Below are 23,473 nucleotides of genomic sequence, written 5' to 3'. Positions count from 1 at the left end.
GATACATTGATGAAAATGGAAAACTTATGCTATGTGCACTGTGATGTACATTGTTGTAATATGTAACTCCTGCATAAACACAAGAGCTATGACATCAGTAGCCGCCCAACGGCTGAAGACTTGGACTCAGAGATGGAAGCTCCAGCTCCCAAAGCTCCTACCCATCATCATTTTTTTCCCCTATAGGTCAACTGCTCCAATCAACAACTTTTATGCTTTTTGAGCAACATTGTTGTTTAAAACACAGCCAAAGGATACTACTGGTGACCTGGACTAATGTCATTTATACATATTTTTTACTTATTATCCAGCCTGACTGCATAAAAAGTATAAAAAAAAAACTTTATTCAGGTTTTAATTTACAATTTTAGTGCTGATTATAAAAAATATAAAAACAAACCATTATAAATTTTTAAACTGGAAACAGATATGACTGCAGGTCAGCTATATTTTATGTTATTTTGCAATGATGCATATATTTATGCATATATGTATATATATATATATATATATATATATAGCTTTGTCATACATCATGAGTTAGACTGTTTAAAACTATAATATGTATAAGTCAATAAATGCATACAAGAAAACAACACAAAACATCATATATCTGTCTCACCTCGGTCTGCGTCATAAATGTACACAAATTTTTTCCACTTGTAGTACTCTATTACACTGATTAGGGCATCCTGAAGTTCCGGCCTGAGCTGCAGAACAAACTGATTGGAGGTGGCTACGGGGAAGCTTGGGGTGATAAAACAGACGTGGAGAGCACCACAAAATGATGTCAACATGTTGACCGTCTTCCGATCATAGAACCCGAATATGGCATACACTCCCTTGGCAAACTGTGAACAAACTGAGAGAAAACAAAATAGTTTAGGAAAAGGTCAATGTATCTACACAAAATGATATTTTAAAGTCACATCACCATAAAATACAAAAGTACAAGTGGAATATGCCTTTACTGTTTTACTTACTAAATATTCTGCAACTCTCACACAGGAGAAGATATAGAAAGGTACAATGTGTGCGACTTCACAAGGGCCCTAGATCCTCCTCAGCCAATTTACTTGGGCCCCCCCCTGCCAAACTGACTTGAGGCTCCTATGGGGGCCCAAGTCAGTTGGGCAGGGGGGCCCTAAGTCAGTTCTGCACTGGGGACCACTGTTGCCTACATTCGCTACTGCTCTCACACCACATACCACACTGTCAGAGGAAGCACGCTATGACTTCTTAACTTAGCTTTACTGTTTTGTGAATCATTCCTTAAACTAGGAAATTCATATCAACTGCCTGGTTGCATGTTGTGTTAGAGTACTGGGAATCACAAAACCGGCAAGACCAAAGTTAAAAGTATCTTAGGGGAGTAAAAAAGTTTGTCTGGAGTTCAACGTTAATGTTTTATTGGTAAAAGTGCAATTTTAACATCTCTACCCCTAGGTTTTGACAACAATTCACACCTTTAGCTATGTAAATTGAGGGTTTAACACCTATGCAGACTTCCTGACACCAAAGATGGGATTATGTAATTAAAACAAGGTGGTTCAACAAATTTTACACCTCTTGATCCTGGGCAATCAACATTTGTTATGTCACATTACACTATGATTGGATTAAGGTGTTTGTGCTGTGTAGATATAAATTCTGGGGAATTTCCTACACTGAAAGAACAGATAAAGTGACTTGGAGATTTGTGAAACATCTTCAAAATTACAAGAACAAGTCCAGTAGAATATGACTAACTTCTGTTAGATATACAATGATTGAAAGAAAAACAATACTTAGCCTTCCAGTAGGCAACACCACCTTTATTAGGGCTGCACCAAAAAAGATCTGCTACACTTCTGACAAACTTACAGAAGTGTTCAATGCCTGTGTCCTGTTGTAAGCTATAACTCCATCCATTGGCTGCTTTGTCAATACTACAGAACTGTAGTGATGTTGTGGTTGGCAATCAGAACCAGTGGGGAACACAGGCATTCAACACATCCAGAAGTTTTTGGATGCTTGGCTGGAAAAACTCTGTAAAGGTTGGAGTGACTGTGCACAGGACTGGTAAATATAACCTTCTTGTAAATATAACCTTCTTGTACATATATATAATATATAATCTTCTTGTACGGGGTGCTTTTTGTTTACTAACAATAAGAGTTTATTTAAAGCACAAAATACGTTTACACTGGTTAATATTTTTAAACTCTTGAGTAATGCACACATTATTCTTTTTGTTCATGTCTATCCCTTTTTTTCTGTACCCCAAACATACATTTTCCCCACTAAAGCAGAATGTGCAATAAATAAATAAGAAATTAAAAATCCCATAGAGTCATGGAATAATAAATGAGCATGGATACAACAGTGGAGATTCAAACTGTTTCAAATGCCAATTGGTTAAAGAGTTTCTTTAAACACAAAGTTGCAAAGTACATACTCACAAACACATATTACCTATATGTTTTAACAAACATATATTTGTATCTTTCCTATTGTTGTGACTTTGATCATTTTAGGACAGTAGACATTTTTTTTAAGTTTTCACTTTTTTATTATATTCTCAGATGTAGATAAAAATAACAAACAAAATTCAATTGTACCTCAGAAACAATTAATCCATATTTTAGCTTTTTTTATTGTGCCTCCATCTATCTCTGTGACTTCTGAGATGGGTTAGAAATATATATAAATGACTTATAGAACGGCACTTCAAAAGTAATATTTGTGTCCCTATTGACCGGGGCTTAATGGCCCTCATTTGTCTTCAACATTACACTGACAGGACTGACTGCATGCAACAACTGAATACATACTGTGCTGAGTATGAATGACATTTTTTACTGTAAGAGTTTTACAAGTAAATTTTGTTGTCAGTAGTTGTGATTACTTCCTTGATTTTTCATTGCAAGTAAGAGTGCTTGTAAATACTTAAAATTTAGATATATTTATGAGTGTGGTTTTAAATATTACCCAAAATATACCTGAAGTGTATAAGAAGATCTATCAACCACATATTTTTGTTAAATAATCTTGAATGTTTCTAAAAAATGGGATATGGGATCCTGAGAATAACTGGGGTAAGACTTAAAGCTAAATTCCAGACAAACAGCTAAATACACAGATGAAATACATGGGCAGCACGGTGGCTCAGAGATTAGTGCACTGGTCTTTGCAGCGCTAGGTCCCAGGTCCAAATCTCAAACTATCTTCATGGTGTTTGCAGGTTCTCCCCATGTTTGTGTAGGTTTCCTCCCAAAAACATCCAGTTAAGGTAATTGGCTTTCCCACAAAATTGACCCTAGACTGTATTAAAGACATATGACTCAAAGTGTAGCACATGCTCTTTTCTATTCTACCTATCTTTTTTTCCCAGTTCTGTGATTATTCCTCAGTTAAAGTGAAACTAAAGTCCTAGTTTGAATAATTTGGTGATTAGGCAGGTCATTATTGCAGAAAGTGACAGGCGATGTCCATCTGCAATATCTGTTTTTACCTGCCTCATCACTGCCTAGTTGTCAATTTTTGCTTAGCTGTGCATGCGCAGCTCAGCATTTGTTGCAAGGGATGCCAGGCAATCCCCCTTTCCCTTGCATATGTCAGGAATATATGTACTCCCACGTGCCTGCACCTGTATAACTGAAAATCAGGATACAGAAGGAAATAACAGAGAAGATGACAGTACCCATATGAGAATGGAGACAGATGAGTAATGAAGGGTATAGTTCTGCTTTAAGATTATATTGATAAACCTGATTAGTTTTCCATCTTCCTTTTTATGGTCTGAAAGAAAAACTGCTTACATAAAAATCAAGAGAACAGTAGAATTATAAAGCCGATACATCTTCACAATTAGGGTGTTTTGCTTCAGCTAGTTCCTAAAAATATGCTTTCTAGCAGCTGCTCAGGTGCAAATCACAATTACTTGTTTGACTGCGGGCTTCTGTTAAGATAATCCTGAGAGTACATTGTATTCGTAATTCAAATAGAAAGAAAATATACATTACATGTATCTGTCATTGTCTTAAAGAGCTACAGGGGATTCTCCTATCTGACATTTCTGAGTGTGCCAGATATATAATACCTCACTGAACGACAGTGTGGTTCCTACAGTCAGATTCTACAGCTTTACTGAGTGAAAAGCAGACTACCTACACTGAATTGTTGGACAGCAGTGAGGCCCATAGCTCGGAAGAATATATTTTTAACAATTTCTTTCATGCTTTGGGGTCCGATGACTTCTAATAGTAACAGATTTTCTACATAGTATATGTATACAAAAAGCAAATAAGTAGAGGGTTTTTTAGGGCTATTTATATTAAACTAAACTTATTTCAAAAACAATTGTATCCAACAAGATATAGTACAAAGTACAATGTTATGAATTCAACTATTCTCAACTACTTCAGGTTTTGTTAAGACCTTGTTGGGATGTTGAGCTAGTCATAAATTACTGCTCAGTTGTATAAAACAACTAAAAAGTCTGTATAAAAGAATGACAATGTTACTTGAAATTAGTATATCTAACGTCCTTAGTGTCTCTGTAAAGCCGATGCGTTTGGCCTTAAAGGCTTCTTCAGGTTGTACACACGATAAAGGTTGCCTAGGACAAATGATCATGATCGTTTTGGACACAAATGTAGTAGGTGTACAGTTATCCTCCTCCAACCTGTACCAAACTGTCCTGGTGATCCATCCAAGTGTGAATGACCATTGTATTTTCCTATAGAGGTCATTGCAACTCATTCTATAGCTTGTTCTCCCTTGTTCAAACAACTTAACAGTGCTGTCAGTACAGTGCTAGTTCCTTTTCCTGTCGTTGGAAATGACCACAAAAAATAATTTCCAGCAACAGAAATCCAACATGTGTACATAGCCCTATTCTTTTATTTTTATGACTTTTGTTACTGAACTACAAAGTGCTAGGAAGTGCACAATTTAGAATTGTTTCTTGAATAGAGAAAACAGGAAACTATAGGAGGAGACATCTACCTTCATAAAGGTGACCAGATAAAAGAACTAGAACAAAATGTTGAATTTAGTTGTTCATAAACAACTACAATATTTTGAAAAAATCATGTTCCTCATAGTTTGCCATTAAAAATGATCCTATAGTTTTGCCTCTAACCATTCCCTCCTCCCAAAACAACTGACATGAATCATGTTGAAAATGCATATATTATTTTCTCTGGACTTTGAGTTGCACATCAGAGAGTGCTCTGATCCTACCATTGGTCCCTGGCCTCCTGGTCACAAATCCAAGCTTGTTTTCACACAGAAGTTACCATGCTGCGTGGTGGGACCGGCTAAGAAGCACAGAAATATTAGATGTTACAACATCAAGGCACACATCAGCTTTGCTTGGAGACCATATTACCTAGTTTAGTCCAAAGAATGAGAAATTTTAACACACTCTTTTAGGTTCTTGCAAAAAGTTTTTTTTTTATCTGGAATGAAGCTGAAAGACCCCTGCACCTAAAAGAAACATTTCAGTTGTGTGTATATCAATTTGGTTAAACTAAATTTTCTATTTAGGACAATATAATCATGGGTATGATCTTAATTATACCTAAATATTGAAGTAGTTCTGAAAAACATTTTTCTGGACATTGACACACACATAGCTGGTTCAATGGCAGGACTTGTGAGCTTTGACTGATGTGCCCAGGCCAAAGATATGTTTCACGTTTAGGTTCATAGTTCTAAGAGCACTATTTTTTGCAACACATTCTGGTAAACCAGGTTGGAGATTTTTAATTTGTACAGAAAGTGCAGAAAGATTGAAAGATACTACTTGTGCACACTGATTAGATTAGCTATATGAGGTTGAAAAAAATTGCAGTATTTTAAAGAGTATTTGGTGGAGATGTTTTGTGTGTATTTTTTTACTTTTTCTGATAATATTTTGTGTCTTTTCTTTTGTATTATTTGTTTACATGTATAGTGATTAAAATAGATGTATCTGTTTTTGTTATATAGAATGTATACATAACCCATAAACATGGTGAGAATGAATAGAAGCGTTTTTCTGCATTTTGTAAAATTTAGAACAACATTATAAATTTACTTATGTGTATGGTAAATAAAAAGCTAATGTCCACTCCCCACGAAACATCCAAAGACCTTTACTTACGCAAGCAGTGGTGCACATGATTCTCTGAGGACAGAGGAAGGGTTCATAGCTTGGGATATTGTGCATGTATTGCAAAGATACTTTACATACATATTGCATATTGTATATTCTTTTTACATATAGCCTTGACCCCAGGTTCGTAGCCAGGGGTATTGCGATAATATTGCATAGATGTACTGAATACATAAATCATTTGAAGCCCAAACTTTAAGTGCATCTCTGGATAACAATTCATATAATCCCACATACTTCTCATCCATTCAGCACATTTCTGAGTGCAGGGAACCAGTAATCCAGTGGCGTAGATATGCCAGCAGGACCCCATTGGTTTCTTATTCTTAATTTACCACTTTTGGATACTGGGAGAAGTCAGTAATGTGGATACTTGAAGAAGAACCCAAACTCATCTTAAAAGATGAAGAGGGAAAATTCAGGATTGTAGTGTCATGTGACTGTTGATTTTGGTAAGTAAAAAGGGGATTTGAATTTTCAACACCAATAATTAGAGGGGGCCAAGGGTCCAGAGGTCACCTTCAAAAACATTCTATAAGGTGTTTTGACCAAGTGAAGCTGAGTGCATATTTTCATTTCTGTATTCTACTACCTAAAATAGGAGGGGCAAGATCAACTTACAACTTGGACGAGTATCAAAGTCATTGAAAGGATCATAATTCTCTTGGAGTTTTTCTTTTTTTATGCAGCTTGATGGCCTTTGATGTAGTGGTTAAGCTCTTCTCTGCAGGTCATAGAGAATCATTCCATCCCTCCTTCCACCCTTCTAAAACAACAGTTCTGCAGCAGAAATAATCCCTCTCCACGGTGACATTGAGGGAGGGTATCATTAAGACTGTGTCAGATTCTGGAATTTTATTCATAACAGTGTACACTTCACAGATCCTTTGATCATCTTTGTTCTAAGCTACTCTGCCCTCATGCCCTGCTCTGCTACTTAAAGACTAAGTGAATGCAAATCACGACTGCAAAATCTGTGTGCCCACATCAATGTTCAGGCTCCCGTTCCTGGTCTCTCTGCCTATTGCTTCCATTAGAGTACCTACCCCTGTAGATCAATGGCAGACTGAAGTAAAAAGAAAAGCCGCAGAGCTCAAGAAGCTAGGTATAGCGGCTAGATGCTGCAATATCCAAATGTTTAGATAACCAATTAAATACACATCTCATGAAGAGCCCTATGGCATCTTGTCACATTCAATTAAAAAGCTTCCTGTTTTGTGAGAAACTAGTTTTCAGCATTAAGTCTTGTTTAAATGTTTAAGAAAAAAAAATGACGGTTGCTTTTCAAGCTAAAAAGGTAGCACCTTTATATTTTAATGATGTTGACACCAGGACTAGGACCAGCTGAACAAAATCTTATCTTAAGGTTCTTTAATGTCTGTAGTTAGAGATTGATAACCTGACATCAGCATGCCTTAGGACAGTGTTTTTCAAACTTTGGATAGTTGTTGCATAATTGAAATTTTTTTTAATTTGCCTTCTTCCGTTACTGTGTTGTGAAACCCCTCTTTTCCCATTTCATCCACAAATAGCTGCCATACAAACACCACTTGGCCTGTGTAAATTCGGCCGTCGAAATCGAACTTTTCGGGACCTGCAAGAGCAATCAGGGAAGGGCAAGCTCTCATTTAACTTCTAGTGCCCAGGGATCGCACACAGGAGCATTCCCACGGCTGCATTGCAGCTGTGGTACTCCTCCCGTAATGATTTCCTCGATCATCTGATGGGTCTGGGAAATCGGTTCGCCGAAATTTTGCATACCCATTGGAAGTTCGAGGAAATTTTCGTGAGAATGCCAGAGGCATTCTCGCTCATCCCTAGTCATGAGGCTCCTTGTAATTTCAGTAATGTACAGCTACCTCCTACAGAGTAGGGTTTTGCATACTGGTAAATGAGTGAATTTGAAGAGAAACTCTTCCCAAGTGGTTCCCCAATGGTCCCAAGTTTCCAGTGCACTGGAATGCTAACTAGTGTGATATAAGTATATTAACCAAAAGTCGTCAATGTATAATAATTAGGATTTAGATACAAAGATCTGACTCTCACAGTTTCTTTTCCTATTTTACGTATATGTTTGAATTTTTTAATCAAGCATCAAGGTAACCCAAAATTACAGATTCTTTCTAAACTACTGCATGCTGGTGAAAAGTATTCAATACATATCAGGCAAACTGTGATTCCTGAGTCTTCTGAACATGCACATTCTTAATTGCCCCATCTGGGGATATTTGCATAACTCTTTCAAGTTTTGCCAAATTGGATGGCATTTAAGTGAACCTCTTACTTTGCTCTGCATGGGCAAAAGTATTTGTAGAAATTAGATTTTTCCACTCTGGTTTAATTTAGCTTTATGGGATGACAATCTAAAACCTATGCGTATGTGGCTGAAAGTTGTGAATAAGTGTTCTTGCAGGGAGAAAAGGATCAAACAGTTAACAAATCTTGTGAGAACACTGTTGATGCTATGAGAAAAGCTGTGGTAGAACTGTCATCACACAGTGCTCTTCTTTAACCTGTGCTGAACAGGAATGATCATATAATAGGAGTGTGATTATTTAAAGCAGAAAATAGGGCAACACAGATGGATACTTTCTGCTCCCCTGGGCCAACAGTCAAGCTCTGCCCTCTCCCTAGTCAATCAGTTAGTATTTTATACCACATATTATAACACATAGATAAGTCATATCTGTGCAAACATGCCAATGCTGTGGGCAGAATGGCTAAAAAAGATTTTTTTGAGAATTCTGTATCAGTACATCTCTAACAGATGAGTAGAAAAGTGGGCAAACTGTTGTTTAAGTATCCAGAGTGTACTGTAAATAAACGGTATAAAATTCTAGCAACAAGAATGCTTAAACATCAACAATGAGGGACTAGCCACAATTGCATTGGAAGAAAAGATAACGATTTGGCAATCCGGGCAATGTATTTTTGACAGCTAGCAAAATAATGTGTGGGTGGCTTGCTAGCACTTCTGTTTTAGGCCATGACCTATGTTGGCGATTCAAAAATCTATCACTGTAAGCCATCATAGGATGTAAGAACCATGAATGTGATCATCTTTGCTTTGCTGTCCTACATTTCCACAAATGCATTATTGGTAAATATTCCTTCGGGAATGAAGTACAATACATTACCACATTCTAATTTCTGAGCTGTTACCCGAACAGGGAAAAAAATAAAGCAAGTGACCAGCTCCTTTCAATTTTGATTGATCTGAAAATGCTCCCAACTAGTGCAATCATTTCCTGTTGAGGCATCTGGTCATCTGAGACAGCTAGCTGTGGACTAAGTGACTGGAGTCTATCCTGGGGTGTGAACAAAGACCTTTAAAGAAAATTGTACAAGCCAAAATATGATTTGCAAAACACCTCCTGTATATGTTGGTTGAATTTTGATTATATTAAGAAGTCATACAGCACCAAAGGATATACATCTGGCCCTTCATGTAAACGTTGATAACAATAGTAATAATAATAATATGTACTTTTTGCTATCATAGCTCTGAAATAATATCAATGCATCTGATTGTCTAGTTCAAAGCCCCATCCCAGGATGCTCGTTTAATCTTTCCATGAAAAAGGCAGACTCTGTGGGGCCAAAAGCCGAAGTGTCCATTAGACGGTAGATATTTCTTTCTAAAGATCAGAACAAAGCCAAATTCTTCTTTATTCCTCTCCCCAAAAGCAGCATCAAAGAAACAATCATTTTCTCGGCAATCTCCCTTTCTACTCTCTGTTGTCTTTCACTGCTCTTGCTCTCTCTCTGCCTGGCTAATTCCTACTTCCCCAGGCAAATATCATTGTTTTAATTTATATTATCAATTAACAATTACAAAATGACTCCATTCTTATCTTGGGTGCCTACAGTTAGTTTCTGCTGGATATTTGCCTGGACAAATTAAGCAAATTACCCTATTTTGCCTGTAGTTTTTACAGCTTTATTTCTCTGCAGTCGACATATTATTGCAAGATGGAGATTAACTCTTGACAGTCAGGATTGTGCCACTGGATGCATTTGGAAAGCTACCGTGTACCATGAGAATTATTTTATTAGACCTGCAATTTTACCAAATACCTTCCAAGACAATATTCTACAAGGTGCACAATTAAGAGGGGAACACTACTTGCCTTAGTCAAAAACAAAATGCTGGTTTTGGTCATGTGATCAAAATTGTAGGCATCTGGGCATGTGGTCTCTATGAATTTACCATTTTTTAGTCCAAGCTTATGACTGCAAATGTGACATCTACCTGTACTGTATGCTCATCAATCCTAATAAAATCACTCCTTTTATACAGACAGGATATTCAACATGTGGTATATTGTAATATTAGTTTCTCTGTGCCTTTTTAAAAATGGTAATGGCAAAATCAAAAAATGTGTACTACTAATAGTGAGTTAAGGGGTAAAGGTGATTTTCCCCTTTTTAGTGTAGAAAATGGACTAAAGCTTTCATGAAATGATTAAACATGAAGTGCTGTCACTGAAAATGAAAGGAAGGGGTCCTGGCAGTATGCAAAATATTGAATGAAAAGAGGATATCGCTCAGTCCATCCCAAGTAATACTTCTACTTTCCCATGGCCACTTTAAAGGAGCCCACAGTAAGGAAATCTGAAAAGAATAGAAACCATAGTGAAGAAGCAAGAGCTGCATGGGTTTTCTTCATTTATAGACATCAATGCCACTTTTAGTTGTCTGTTCCTGCTTCTGACAAACAGTGACTGCTAGGTTCAGTGTGAATATATATGAATTTAACTATTGTTAGACCAAATATCAACAGCTGTGTCAAGCTTAAAGACCATTCGCTTCCAGTCACCCCAACTTTCCTGAATGCAGGGCTTTGTAGACTGAAGACCACTAATTAAAAAAAGATTTAATATGAAAGACAGTGGCTGAAAGACCAGGTGAATTTTAGCGAGATATTTTTAATGCTTTACCTACTAAAGAACTATTTAAAATAATAGTAGGAGCTAAGCTGTAATAAAAATGACAAAGTAATTTCAGTTTTGTTGAGAAAATAATATTCCTGTTCTGGACAGTTATATCCATTGCAAGACTTTTTGCTTATTTATTTGTACAGTCCTACCTGTCGCCATAGGTAAAGCAGTGACTTCTCTGTATAACAATAAGAGAAAATATTCAGGAGCAGCAATTATATTATGAGCCAATTATCATGAGCGGAAAATGATATTATTTGAGGGAAGTAATATACAGTGTACAATTTAAAAAACAGGTTTAGGGCCCAGTTAAAAGTGATAACATTTATATGTTATATCCCACAGGAATTATTTGTTGGCAAAAAGAGTCTTTTAATGGTGATGCAATTTAATAAAAACACTGTGCATTTTTATAAATTTTTTTTACAAATATATATTAAGGACCCATTATTATCAATATTAATCTAAACATATAAATATATAATTTAACCACCCTACCGCTAAACCCGACCTTGGTTCGGGTTAAAAAAAAATTACAATTATCGATAAACCCGAACTTTTCTCACTGTATTTTCATACAGTGAGAAAAGTTCGGGTTTATCGATCACTTACCTGGTCCAGCTGTGATCATCCAGCGTTGTGTTCCGGCGTCCTTCTCCAGCGTCGATCTCCCTCTCCAGCGTCCGTCCGGCCGGCTTCTTCTCCGTCCGTGGCGTGTGCGTGTCCCTCGGCGATGACGTCGGCGCGTGTGCGGGAAATTCAAATTTAAACTCATTCAAACACATTTTGTATTGGATTGAATACAAACTCCTGTATCCAATCCAATACAAAATAATTCAAAATAAATACAAAGTATGTAATTGGTAAATTCAAACTCTCATTTTGTATTGGATTGAATACAAACTCCTGTATCCAATCCAATACAAAATAATACAAAATATATTTATGTGGTTTTGTCTATAGGTATGTGACGTTGGACTCACTAAAATTTACCACACTAGGGAGGAGTTTTAGAAAAATATATTACTATACAGTATACCGAATTATCGCATTTTCAGTATTTTTCATTTATTTATGTATTCTTGTTTAAGCTGATTTTTGTGTCTTTAATTTTATTAAAAGTAATTTTTTTTTTTACATGATTGTGTGTTTCAAACATTTTTTATATTCATGATATCTACTAGAACCCTGTTCGAACATATTTCTGTAAGTTACAGGTCTACAATTTTAAAAAAAAAAATTTCATGAAAAACAGTGTACCGCTTTTGGTACAGAAATCTAGACATCAGTGTAACGCCCAGGTGGTTAATATAACATATTATATAACATATATATTATAACCATTGAGTTCTACCAAAGAAAACAAATAGGCCTAACAAAACACTTCATTCTCAGAACCTCAAACCTACAATTGATATAGTAGAAGGCAAAAAATGGTCCAATTTTCTACAATATCAACAATAACCCCTCTTGATTATCATAGGATACTCCCTAGATCTACAATTTACAGCAAGTATTATTAGCCACAATTTTTTAGGGCATTCTACAGACTTGGCTACAAATGGAAGCAATATCATGTTTTCATAGCTCTTACAATAAATAAACTAGTCTTTATCCAGAGCATAAACCAATAAAAAAAACTTTCCTTATTTCTTTTAATGATATCAAAGTGAACAATTTTTAGCAAATGTACGGTATGTAAAATACATGTAAACTCATGTAAACTATATGGCTAAACACATTCCACCTACCTATATGGTAAACCTATATTGAGTTTAAATGTTTCCAGTGAAGTACTGACAGCTCCGCACTTCCACCTTTGTTGCATCAGTATTGTTACCCTGTGCGCAAAGCAAGTTCCATAAAACGGTTTCATGAGTTTGGTGTGGAAGAACTTGAGTAACATGAACAAAGCTCTGATTTTCTACCACTGAGGAATTTTGGAATGAATTGCAATGCCAGTTACAAGGCAGATCTGACTTTACAGATGCTGTTTCATTTGAAAAGCCAGAAATACTCCTAAGTTTTGTGAAAAGCCCTCCAGAAGAGCGGAGGCTATTAAAGCTGCAAATTATTGTTCATGGTTTTGGAATGGGATATCCAGCAAACTCATATAGGTTTGGTGGTCAGGAATCCACAAATGCCATACATCATATCTATACATGGTAATTTTTATGTATACAGCTCCATATGCCTCTTCTCGAAAGGAGAATTATTCAGTTCAGCTAATTTTTTGTCCATGTGTGTGAAATCATAAAAAGGTGTGACAACAAGCATGTTAAAATGCGTAATAATGCACATAAATAGGTGTGAATGGTGACTTAATTTTTGACAATCAAAGCTAGTTGCTTATCAAATACAAATGTCTTTATTTTTTGTTTTGTTTTTTAAGAAAATATGCACCTTTTTAGCCATACTGAGTCTGCATTGCTAAGATTTCAGTCTTATATCCCACTATACATCTTTCCTATAAAGTCATATTCTATAACATTTCTCTGGGCTCTCCAAAAACCACCGCTTCAATAACAAAAGCTGTCCATATCTATGTAACCCCTGACATCTGTAATAACGTCTCCGTCCACATGTTTAGACGTAAAAGAACCTGACACCAACAATAAATGGCGACACTTCACAATATTCCTGATCCGTAACATGACACAAAGTCTATGTGCAGTGACATGGAATATAAACACAACACGTCTTCCCGCTGTCTCTTTAAAAAGCATTTGCTAACAAGGTCATAAATATTTATATCCCCCAGCTCTCTAGAGTCCTATCATTTCTGTGCTGAGTGATTAATAATAGATGAAACGCTTTAGACTGGTTCCCGCCAAGCACTTTCACTTTGTGAGGATCTGCCACACAGGACAGAACCGCAAGTGACAGGAGGCCTGGCGTTGATATGAATGGTCTCTGGGCCGGAACAGTGGCCCTGAAATGAGAGACGATTATAAACATCTCTTTTCTGGTGTATACAAATCTGTCATATCCTCCGGGAGGATATTAGTTTGCTGATGAGGCGGTATAATTTTATTTTGCCATCAATGCAAATTTGGCTATCTAATGTAAACATGGATTATTTAAATCCGTTGATGGATAGAATATTTTGTAGCTTTGTATGGATTTGCTGTGTGCTGTTTAAAGGGTCACATCATTTGTACTTCCATTCTTCATAATTTGTTTCATTTAATTTGAATGTGTAAAGAAAACATTAATTTGAAAGGATCTTCCCCTCCAAGACTCCCCTCCAATTTTATTTAGGTTTTGAAACATTGGGGATATAATGACATTTTTTAATCTCCCAATTCCCACCTCCCCAGGGAGATTTTTTTTATCATCATCCAAAGGTCTAACCTTCTGCACTCTACTTAAAATGTCTTTTGTCTGTACCACCATTGGGAAGGTTTCCCATTATTACTGTCTTGAAAGGGAAAAAAATCTTGAGTAAGGACACAAACCACCCTATCTAAAATAAATAAAAGATTTTGGTTTTGGCAACCTCTAGTTGGGCAATATTTATTCTTATAAAACCCTCTACTCCATATTCTAAACAGTTGTAATGTTTCACTAAATGCCCCCCCCCCCCCATAACACAAATACACAACCCTCAATTTTGGTTAAATAGCCCATAGGCCTTTTATTACACTTATAAATAACTTCTTAACAAAACACAACATTACAATAACAAATCCCCAATAACAAAACAATTAGGGCAGTTTATTAACAATAACCCCAGCACTATCCTTTTACATACTGATCCTTGAAGTTCTCCCCCTCACAATAACCCTTTTGGGATTTGCCCCACCATGATATGTATGCTCCCAGACACAACCGCACTAGGCTCGGGAACGATATCACCACTAATTGCAGTCCCAGCCCACAAACATTTCAACCATGATCCTCCAACACAACAATTTTGGAGATTTCACACCACAGGTGGATCTCCCACCCCACTGAAAACACTACCCAAACCGACTTTCTTCAAGGACCACAACGCAACCCAATAACATACCCCCAAAACTCAGAAGGGGGCGGTGGGAAAACTTTTCCCTCGCTCCGTTCCTCCACTGTTTGATCCCACCTCTCTATTCCTTGCCTTTTTAATACTTTCACCCCTGCCTCAATATCACCTTACCCCACCTTAATCTATCCCCGAGGCAACCCCACCTTTACTCCCTGAGCAATAGTCCCAAGTGTTGCTCAGGGTAAAAAAACCTGCTGAAAATGGTAAACCCAAGCCACACTCGGGGTAGCTAAAAACGTAAAAAATTAATACTTACCTGGTCCCGTCCGTGCCTATCCTCTGGCCACGTCCTTTTCCTCCAATCTATCCCCCGGAGAGTGCGATGACGTTCCCCGGAAGTTATTGTTGGATTCAACACAAAATACCTGTATTGAATCCTATATAAATATATATATATATATATATATATATATATATATATATATGTATATAATATGTATTATATATTTATATGTATATATTACATATGCTACTGTACAGTTATATTACAGGTTTTTAGTATTTATGATTTATTTATGCACCCTTGTTTTTGTGTTTTTTTATTTAAAGTTTATTTTTAAACTTATTACATTTATTAATTATTGGACATATTTCGGAGAGTTATGCCTAAGAATTACAGGCCTACAATGAAAAATAAATTTTCGTGAAAAACAATGTACCACTTTTATACATATAAATCACAACAGAAATGAACCACCAAGGAGATTAAACTTAATAACCCTATCACTGCCTGCTCCCTGTCTCCCCCAGTAATGCAGTACTTCTACTACCTTTAATGTCCCTTCGCTCCAGGCCCGTCTTTTTACTGATGGTGTTAACAGCAGCACACGCCTGTGAGGCATCTGCATAGCCACTTGTAGTCTGCATTAAAACATGTAATACAGTCATAATGCAGTAGCACAACTGAGTTGAACGTAAGGATTGCTTTGTCACTGAAGGGCCAGAGCGAGGATGAAGAGTAATTGTATTGAAATATGCAGAATTAAAAATATACAAAACAACTTTTAAAATGACAATACCACATTAAAGCTTAAAGGAGATTTTAGTGGTTGGGTTTACACATGTAATATATATATATCACTGGAGTAAGCATCTAAAGTCCCCTTCCCCTAAACATCCTTTAATGATGTCATGTCAATGATGTCTCACATATGATCAGAGTAAATCAAATTAAAAACAACCAGGCAAATTGCACAAGTTGCATGCACTTGCATGCATGCATGTCTGATATTCCAATGAGCACAGAGATCCTTTGATTATATTGCAAAGGGGTTGCTGTGGAGTTTAGGTCAAGGGGCGGGGGAGATGATCTAGTTTACATGTTAACCATATAACACCACTATTATGCTTTCCCCTCCGGGCCTGCCTGCACATTTCCCCAATGTATGGATCTATACAATTGGAGTATATGGAGACTTACTGAGAAGGCATTGCAGGAAGCTCTCGAGAACACTGCACAGTGTTCCCTTTAGGTCTTCCAGGGACACAAAATAAGCGATTGGTTGCACTGAAAGTAATTCAGATTTTATGGAAAACTAGTCACCAATGCAATATTCTAAATCCCCTGTAGTACATATTGCTTTTTACTACGTTTACTTTACATTTTATTACTTATTGTCAAACCAGAAAAAAGGTGCTAAGTGATGGCTATAAGGCTTTGTTATTTTTTTTTTTTTAATAAATTTATTAAACCTCTCCAGACAGACTATCATGGAAGAACCTGGGCGATCCAGCAAACCTAAAACAGATCTGGTCCAGAACTGATAACACTTGCCAACTAATAACAAGTGCTTTTTGAGAAATCCATTCCAGGTTTGCTGGATAACCCTGATTCTCTGATAATAGTCAATCTTCTTCAGATTGTCAGGTATTTATAAAATCAGGCCCCCTGCCTTTGTAGGGGGGACTCTGGGAACCCAAAATCAGATCCTTTTGCACAGGCTTATCTAGTATATATTTTTGTAGATTAACTTTTCAATGCATTTTTGAAATTTTTAGTTGGAGTTAAATTTACAATCTCTCATTATGTTAAAAAAACACACTAAAAATATTGTCTGAATATATATTTGAATTTCTCCACAATTCTTATAGATACAGAGATGCTTGTTTAGATTATGTAAATAGTTAACTCTGCATTATCTGGACACATGTTCCTTTGAATCACAATCACATCAAATGATATGAACACTTATTCAAAGGCTATCCAAGGAAATCATATAATCTATTTTTAATAATCTAAAATTTCACAAACACAAGTGACACAAGAAACAAAATGGCTTCAGACCTGCACAAACACTGCTAGCATACATACCAGAGATTGAAAAAGCTGTCAGCTAAGCTGTGAAATGATGACATTCGCCATCTTTCACCGCAGCTCAGGATTGCATAATTAAGGTTGAGAGGAGTAAGGACAAAATATTCATCAGATCTCTTGATTTCTTGCAATAATGATGTGATGTGCCTTCATAATGCATATTATTAACTATAATTCTGACACTTGATAAATGATGCAAGTAGATCGGGGCATGTTCAGTAATGATTACACAGGGTTTGTTCTCTTTAGCATGATAACTGGGTAATTTTGATAGGGACAAATGAAATGATGGAAACATCTTGATTATAAATCTGCTGTGGATAAACAGGGATGTGTGTACGAAACAAAATATGGCAATGTGTAATTTGGGACATGACACCTTTATTATTTCTAATGGCATCTTTAATAAAAAGTTGCCAACCAAAAACTGATATTTTCATTACTGGTAGTCGATGGAGAGTTCACTCACTTGCAATCTGTAAATAAACTCCGTCTTTGGATCCTTATAGGAGGTATGTTTAAAAACATTTTCCTTTTAAAGAGCCAGTAGCCAACAATGTGCATAGTTGCTGTTTTTTAATCTTTGCTGTAAAACGATAGCTCAACTGAAGCATGCTGACTGTGCTTCATTTGGCCTGGGTGTCTAGGCATCTATGATCTCTGGTCATAAATGGGTAAACCCCCTTGATATTTATTTTTTTCTTCTGTAAAGTATCAGGTCTTTTTGGAGGGTCTGGTGGATCATCAAAGTTGGCAACAAAGTTATGTTAGGATTTGTAGTAACACCACATGGTCCCTCTTATACTATAATATTATATATTATACTTATAATATATTATATTCTACTTTCCTTTTAAGTATGTATAAATTATGGATAACACATCTATGATATTCACCTCAGCATTATTGCATAATATCAAGGTATCCGTCTCCTCAGGACTCTACACAATCGTAAGGCATTCTGTATATTTAAATAAAGTGAAGAATACGAAAGCATTAATATTTTATGCAGAATTCGTCAAATATTAATGCAGGTGCATAAAGCATCATCACGCATGCAGCATGCAGTGCTACACATGAGCATAATCTTATCAATTACGCCCAACCGCTTTTTTCACTGTGTTTTATTGCTGAGGATCACGGCAGGGATATAATTATTAGCTGGGACAACAATGAATACTTTGCTGCTTATCAGAAGAGACGATGGCTCTGTTATTCACTAGCGAGGCATCATTTTTATGACACAAGCCTCATTGGTATAATGGACAAGGTTAATCACAAGGAGGACACTGCGAGGGTCCCTAGCCTGGCTCCATCAGTGACAGCATATTAGTATCGGTGACAAACAGGTCCGCCGAGAGGGACTGGCACCGCCAGATTGGAGACTCAGGTTAAAGCAGACATGGACTAACTGTGTTCCAAACTACATTAAATTATGACTCCGTCCAGCAGTGTCAAATAGAAATGCATAAAGCATTCAGCTGCCGTGCCTCATTCTAAACAAAGGCTGTCTGCCATAATTTATCCTCATAATTCATTCATGAAATAAACATCCTTTTCATTTACCCTTGCATGCACCATTTTCATTTATTATTATTGCATATTTATTATTAAAGTAGTTGGCTGGAGCTGATCACTGAAATAAAATAATGTACAGAGGCTTATTTTTCTAAAAAACAGAGGTCCAATCACCCTAAAACAAATTCTTCCAGTAGCAGTTACCTCACCAATTATACCTGAAGAACCACTGACTCCATCAAAAAGGAATGTGGATCTTAAAGCTAAACTCTGAGTCTGCCTTAAAAAGTGTTTTAATGGCCCACCTCTGTACCGTAAGAACCTGCTATTTGTTTAATCTGGGAGGAATACAATACATTAGGTTATTCCTTGCTACACTAAACGCTGATTCTTTTCTCTAATCTGCAGTGGCCCTTGAATGCTGCTCCAGATGTTAAGGGTCCAGGTGCTGGAATTGATTGATGAAAAGCTAGGGGAGGAATAAGTAAAATATCCCTGCTTTACATTCCCCACCCAGATAAATTGAGGAGCAGTAAATGTATGTTGCAGTACTTCACTCCTGTCATTTCTGGTGGGTTTAAACTCTTCTGTGGGCTTGCAATGGCACCTGAGAGAGTCAGAAATGTAACCCTCAATTATTAGATTTGATACTATTCATACTGTAACAATTTAGAGACAACATATTTTATTAGTATATTATAAACCTTTTCTAAAAAACACAAAGACCACTATATAAAATAAACTATCTTAAATACACCCCAATAAACACACCTTCATGTATATATATTTTTCTAAATGAAAAGTCACCTAAGCAGTTTAATAGTTTTTTGCGCAAAATGCATAGTATCTGCTTTGGCAAAATTAGTAATTTTGCATCAGAATTCATTTAGTATAAATCATCAATTTTTAGTCTTGAACATTTATGGAATAACAATAAACAGAGCATCTCTTTAATGATTTATGATCAGCTGTCTTGGCCGATAAGCAAAAAACTTTATTGATAAACAGCTGAAATAAAACAGTAAGACAGGAGGCAATTTAGTCAGCGGTGCCTTGCAAGCAGATGCTAACTGGATGAGATTCCCCTGGCGCTATGACCTTGACGCTGTATGATCTTGGCTCAATTCTTCTCCTAACGCAGAGGATTCAGAAACAGAAGTGCCAGGAGCTGGCATAAACTGAGATATTACATCACCAAAGTCTAGCACCAGAAAACTTTGTACTCCTTATCAGCTGTCTTTTGACTCTTTCAAGGAATACTTTAAAGTCGAACTCTTATTCTTGCATAGTAGATGAATCCATGATCTCTCTCTAGCCTTTAAATTGTATGGAAAGCGAAGTTGTCAGTAAAGATGAGACAAACAAAATTAACATTAAACATTCTGTCTCTCATAGATTACCAGTCTTTTTGAGCATCTCAGATCTCAAAGGACCTCAGAGTAAATTCTAAACTCTCTCACCCATTCCAAAACAAGTGGGAGCTGAAGAGGTGGTCAAATACAGCGATCGCCAACTGGTGGTCCATAAGTAAATTTTGGTGGTCCGTGGCTCTGGCCGGTGCAACCCCACACAGGTGTCAAGAGAAGGACCCCGCTGGGGGGCACACAGGCCAGAGCCGTGAATCATGTCTCCTGTACGGACAGCAAGCTCAGGAAAGTGGGCGGATTGTGTCTCTGGACTGAGCCTGCAATGGGAGAGTGGGGGGGTTCTGGCATCATGACGTCACTAAAGGGGAAGTTTCTTCCCCTTTGAGTGACACCCAGCTACCTGCGCATGCGCATTCCGGAGTCAGTGGTCCGCCGGTCCGAAAAGGTTAGCGACCACTGGTCTAATAGTCAATAAAAAAAAAAAATAGAATCCTAGCAATAAAAAGAACATATTTAGTGTACACACGCTCAAGACTGCAAAGAGGATCTGTGGTTAACAACAATTCTGAAGTCTCCTCCTCTACATCTGATCAGCTTCTTTTAGAAATGTCACAGTTGGTACAGGATCTACAATAACCTCTACAATCTTTAATAATATGGTAATGAATCTGTTATATTTCCACATGTACACAGATTTTCAATATAAATTGCCTTCTCAGCCCCTCTTATGGGACCCTATACTACCCCTGGCCTAATTATTAGCCTCTTGGGCTGCTGCAACCTTTGTTACACCACTGTTGGTGACTATCCTCTGCAAAACAAAAAGTGGTATAAAAGCAATTATTTTTTTGTCACATTAGTAAAGTATAAGGAAGAAAAGCTGTCATGGGTCTTAACAATTCTCCTCTCTGTATAAAAAAAAGAAAGGAAAATTGCCAGTGTCTTATCCTCTTTCTGTAAAAACCATCCAATGTACCTGGTTTGCTTGTGTGATGATCAGCATCCCCCAGTACTTTCCTTATTGGCGAGGCATAATGGACTGGAGGAGGGAAATCACTGGAGCAGAGCACACCAAGTGCTAATTTGTTATAATGGGCAAGTGTTCAGGAATGCAGTTTAGTTCCATTTTAACTGCTGTAGATAAAATTAAGTTCATAAACCAGGTTGTCCTGTGTAGCTGCATAAAACTCTGGAAAGCAATACAAATCTGTGGCAGGTAATATAACCCCTTTATATGTATTTAGCTATTTTCACAAAGTTCAGCTTAAATGAAGCTAATTGTGGCACAGTCTTAATCTAACCTGAATGTCGGCGAGTTAGCATTAAGGACACTTACCCACCAGGAAGGCCACAACCCTGAAGACAGGGATCCAGTAACCAAGATTTATCCAGCTCTAATTATGGAGGTCTCTGTTGTCATTATACTGTGCTCCTCTATCTGAAATATTGAGAGGTTGAATATTAAGCATAATATTTTTATTCCCTTCTTGCACTTAAGTTCCCTTTTCTCGCAGAGCAAATCACAAATTGGGCCTCTATTTGCTGCCTATCATTATGCCTGTAATATAATTTCCATGTTCTAATTAACCTCAGCCTCAGTATGGAGGAGATAAAGAGACCCTGCAGGGAATTCAAACACTGTTATCCTCGGCTATAGTAAAGCTGCGGGGGCACGCTCACCTCACGAGTCACAGGCAAAAATCCAGAATTCTATCACTCCTTGTTCACCCCATCCAACACCGTTTTTCCAACACTCCGTCTCCCTCATCCAACACAAATGTCACCATGACATTACAAAGTGGCCTAAATCTCTGGATTGCACTTACTTGCAGTGACTGATACAGACCAGTCTGAGCAGAAAGAAACAGACCAGGCAAGCAGCTCTGCATCAAGAAAAATGATCTCACAGAAATAATTTTATTAGACCCTATTTGTATTGCTTCCCTTGCTTGGCTTTGGCTTCAGAAAAAGAAAAATGATGGGGAGGTGAATCAATAAATCAGGGATGGAGTTAATAATTTTTATTATTTTTAAATTTTATTTTTTTATTAAGAAGAGTGTTTCCTGAGCACTAAAACTAGTTTTAATGGACACGGTTTGGGTTATAGTTCAAGGATTGGGAAAAAGTTTCCAAAATAGGACTGACAATTGAGATAATTCATGTAAAAATGACCATGCACCAGAATTTTTTTTAAGGTATCAAGCTAATCAAACAAAATGCTTTCAATTATATTGTTTTTACCAGACCTAAAGGAACTAAAAAAGAGAAGTTTATTGTTGGGGTTTGGTGTGGGCTAAAATATTTTTTGGAAATCCTAAGGGTAAATTTTGATAATAGTACGGAGTACGCTTTAATTATTGGTTGCTGACATTAAACATGTTACTATTTTTACATGATTACTGTGATGAATAAACTTTATCTGGAACGTCAACCATACTTGTCTACACTAAAGAATAAGAGACATAAATAAAGTTACTTTTTTCTTAGTAAAATTCAAAGGGTCAGAACTTCTGTCTATCCGCCTATTATGTGGTCAGTGGGATAAAAAACAATGAAAAGTCCCACTTTAATATAATCATTCTAAGTTATCCAGATTCCAATTTTCCAGTTCCATGTCTATGAGCGTTATTTAATGTGAGGCTGAAATTCTAAATCCAAAAAATATTTTAATGGAGTTTGCTTGCCCAAATGTAACTGAAGGGTGGGTTTTGCAATCAATACAAGATAAGGAACCTATTAATCGTATTTTATAGTGTCATAAAGTTTTCCTTATTAAAACCCATCTCCATGCTAAGTTTTTTAGACAATGTCCCCTAGTAACATTTTAAAATATAAAAGCAACTCCTGCTTCTGGGTTACAGGCTGCAATGTTCATCTTCTCTCCAGAGCTGTCCCTGCAGTAATCATTTATGGCCAATAGATGTTCTCCTACTTCTGAGATAAATGGTGCTAAGCATCTGCAAGATTTATTTACCTAAGCAGAGAGGCCACAATTAAAATAAATAAATAATTTGCCTTGTAGCCCAAAATGACTCAAAAATGAGAAGACTTAAGCTACGTACACACTTCCAATTATTATCGTTTGTAAACGAACGGCGAACGATCCTGCACGATATCTGCGAACGATCGTATAGCACCGATCCTGTACATACAGATAACGACACGAT

General features: G+C 36.8%; 1 protein-coding gene across 5 annotated transcripts in view; it reads right to left on the bottom strand.

Annotated features, from left to right (window-relative positions):
* GRIA1 (glutamate ionotropic receptor AMPA type subunit 1) overlaps positions 1 to 23,473 on the bottom strand; it is a 155,528-nt gene that overhangs the window by 61,844 nt on the left and 70,211 nt on the right. For all 5 annotated transcript variants that reach the window (XR_011919373.1, XM_072400458.1, XM_072400460.1 and 2 more), the window contains exon 3: positions 623 to 862. Coding sequence is in view for 4 of the 5 variants with exons in the window: in XM_072400458.1 (XP_072256559.1) it covers positions 623 to 862 (240 nt within the window). In the remaining variant the exon portion in view is untranslated. The remainder of the gene's footprint in view (positions 1 to 622; positions 863 to 23,473) is intronic.

This window comes from Pyxicephalus adspersus, chromosome 2 (genome assembly GCF_032062135.1).
Source record: "Pyxicephalus adspersus chromosome 2, UCB_Pads_2.0, whole genome shotgun sequence".
NCBI classification, from domain to species: Eukaryota; Metazoa; Chordata; class Amphibia; order Anura; family Pyxicephalidae; genus Pyxicephalus; species Pyxicephalus adspersus.
Note: the sequence above shows the minus strand (reverse complement) of the source record. Positions and strands in the feature narration are given on the sequence as shown.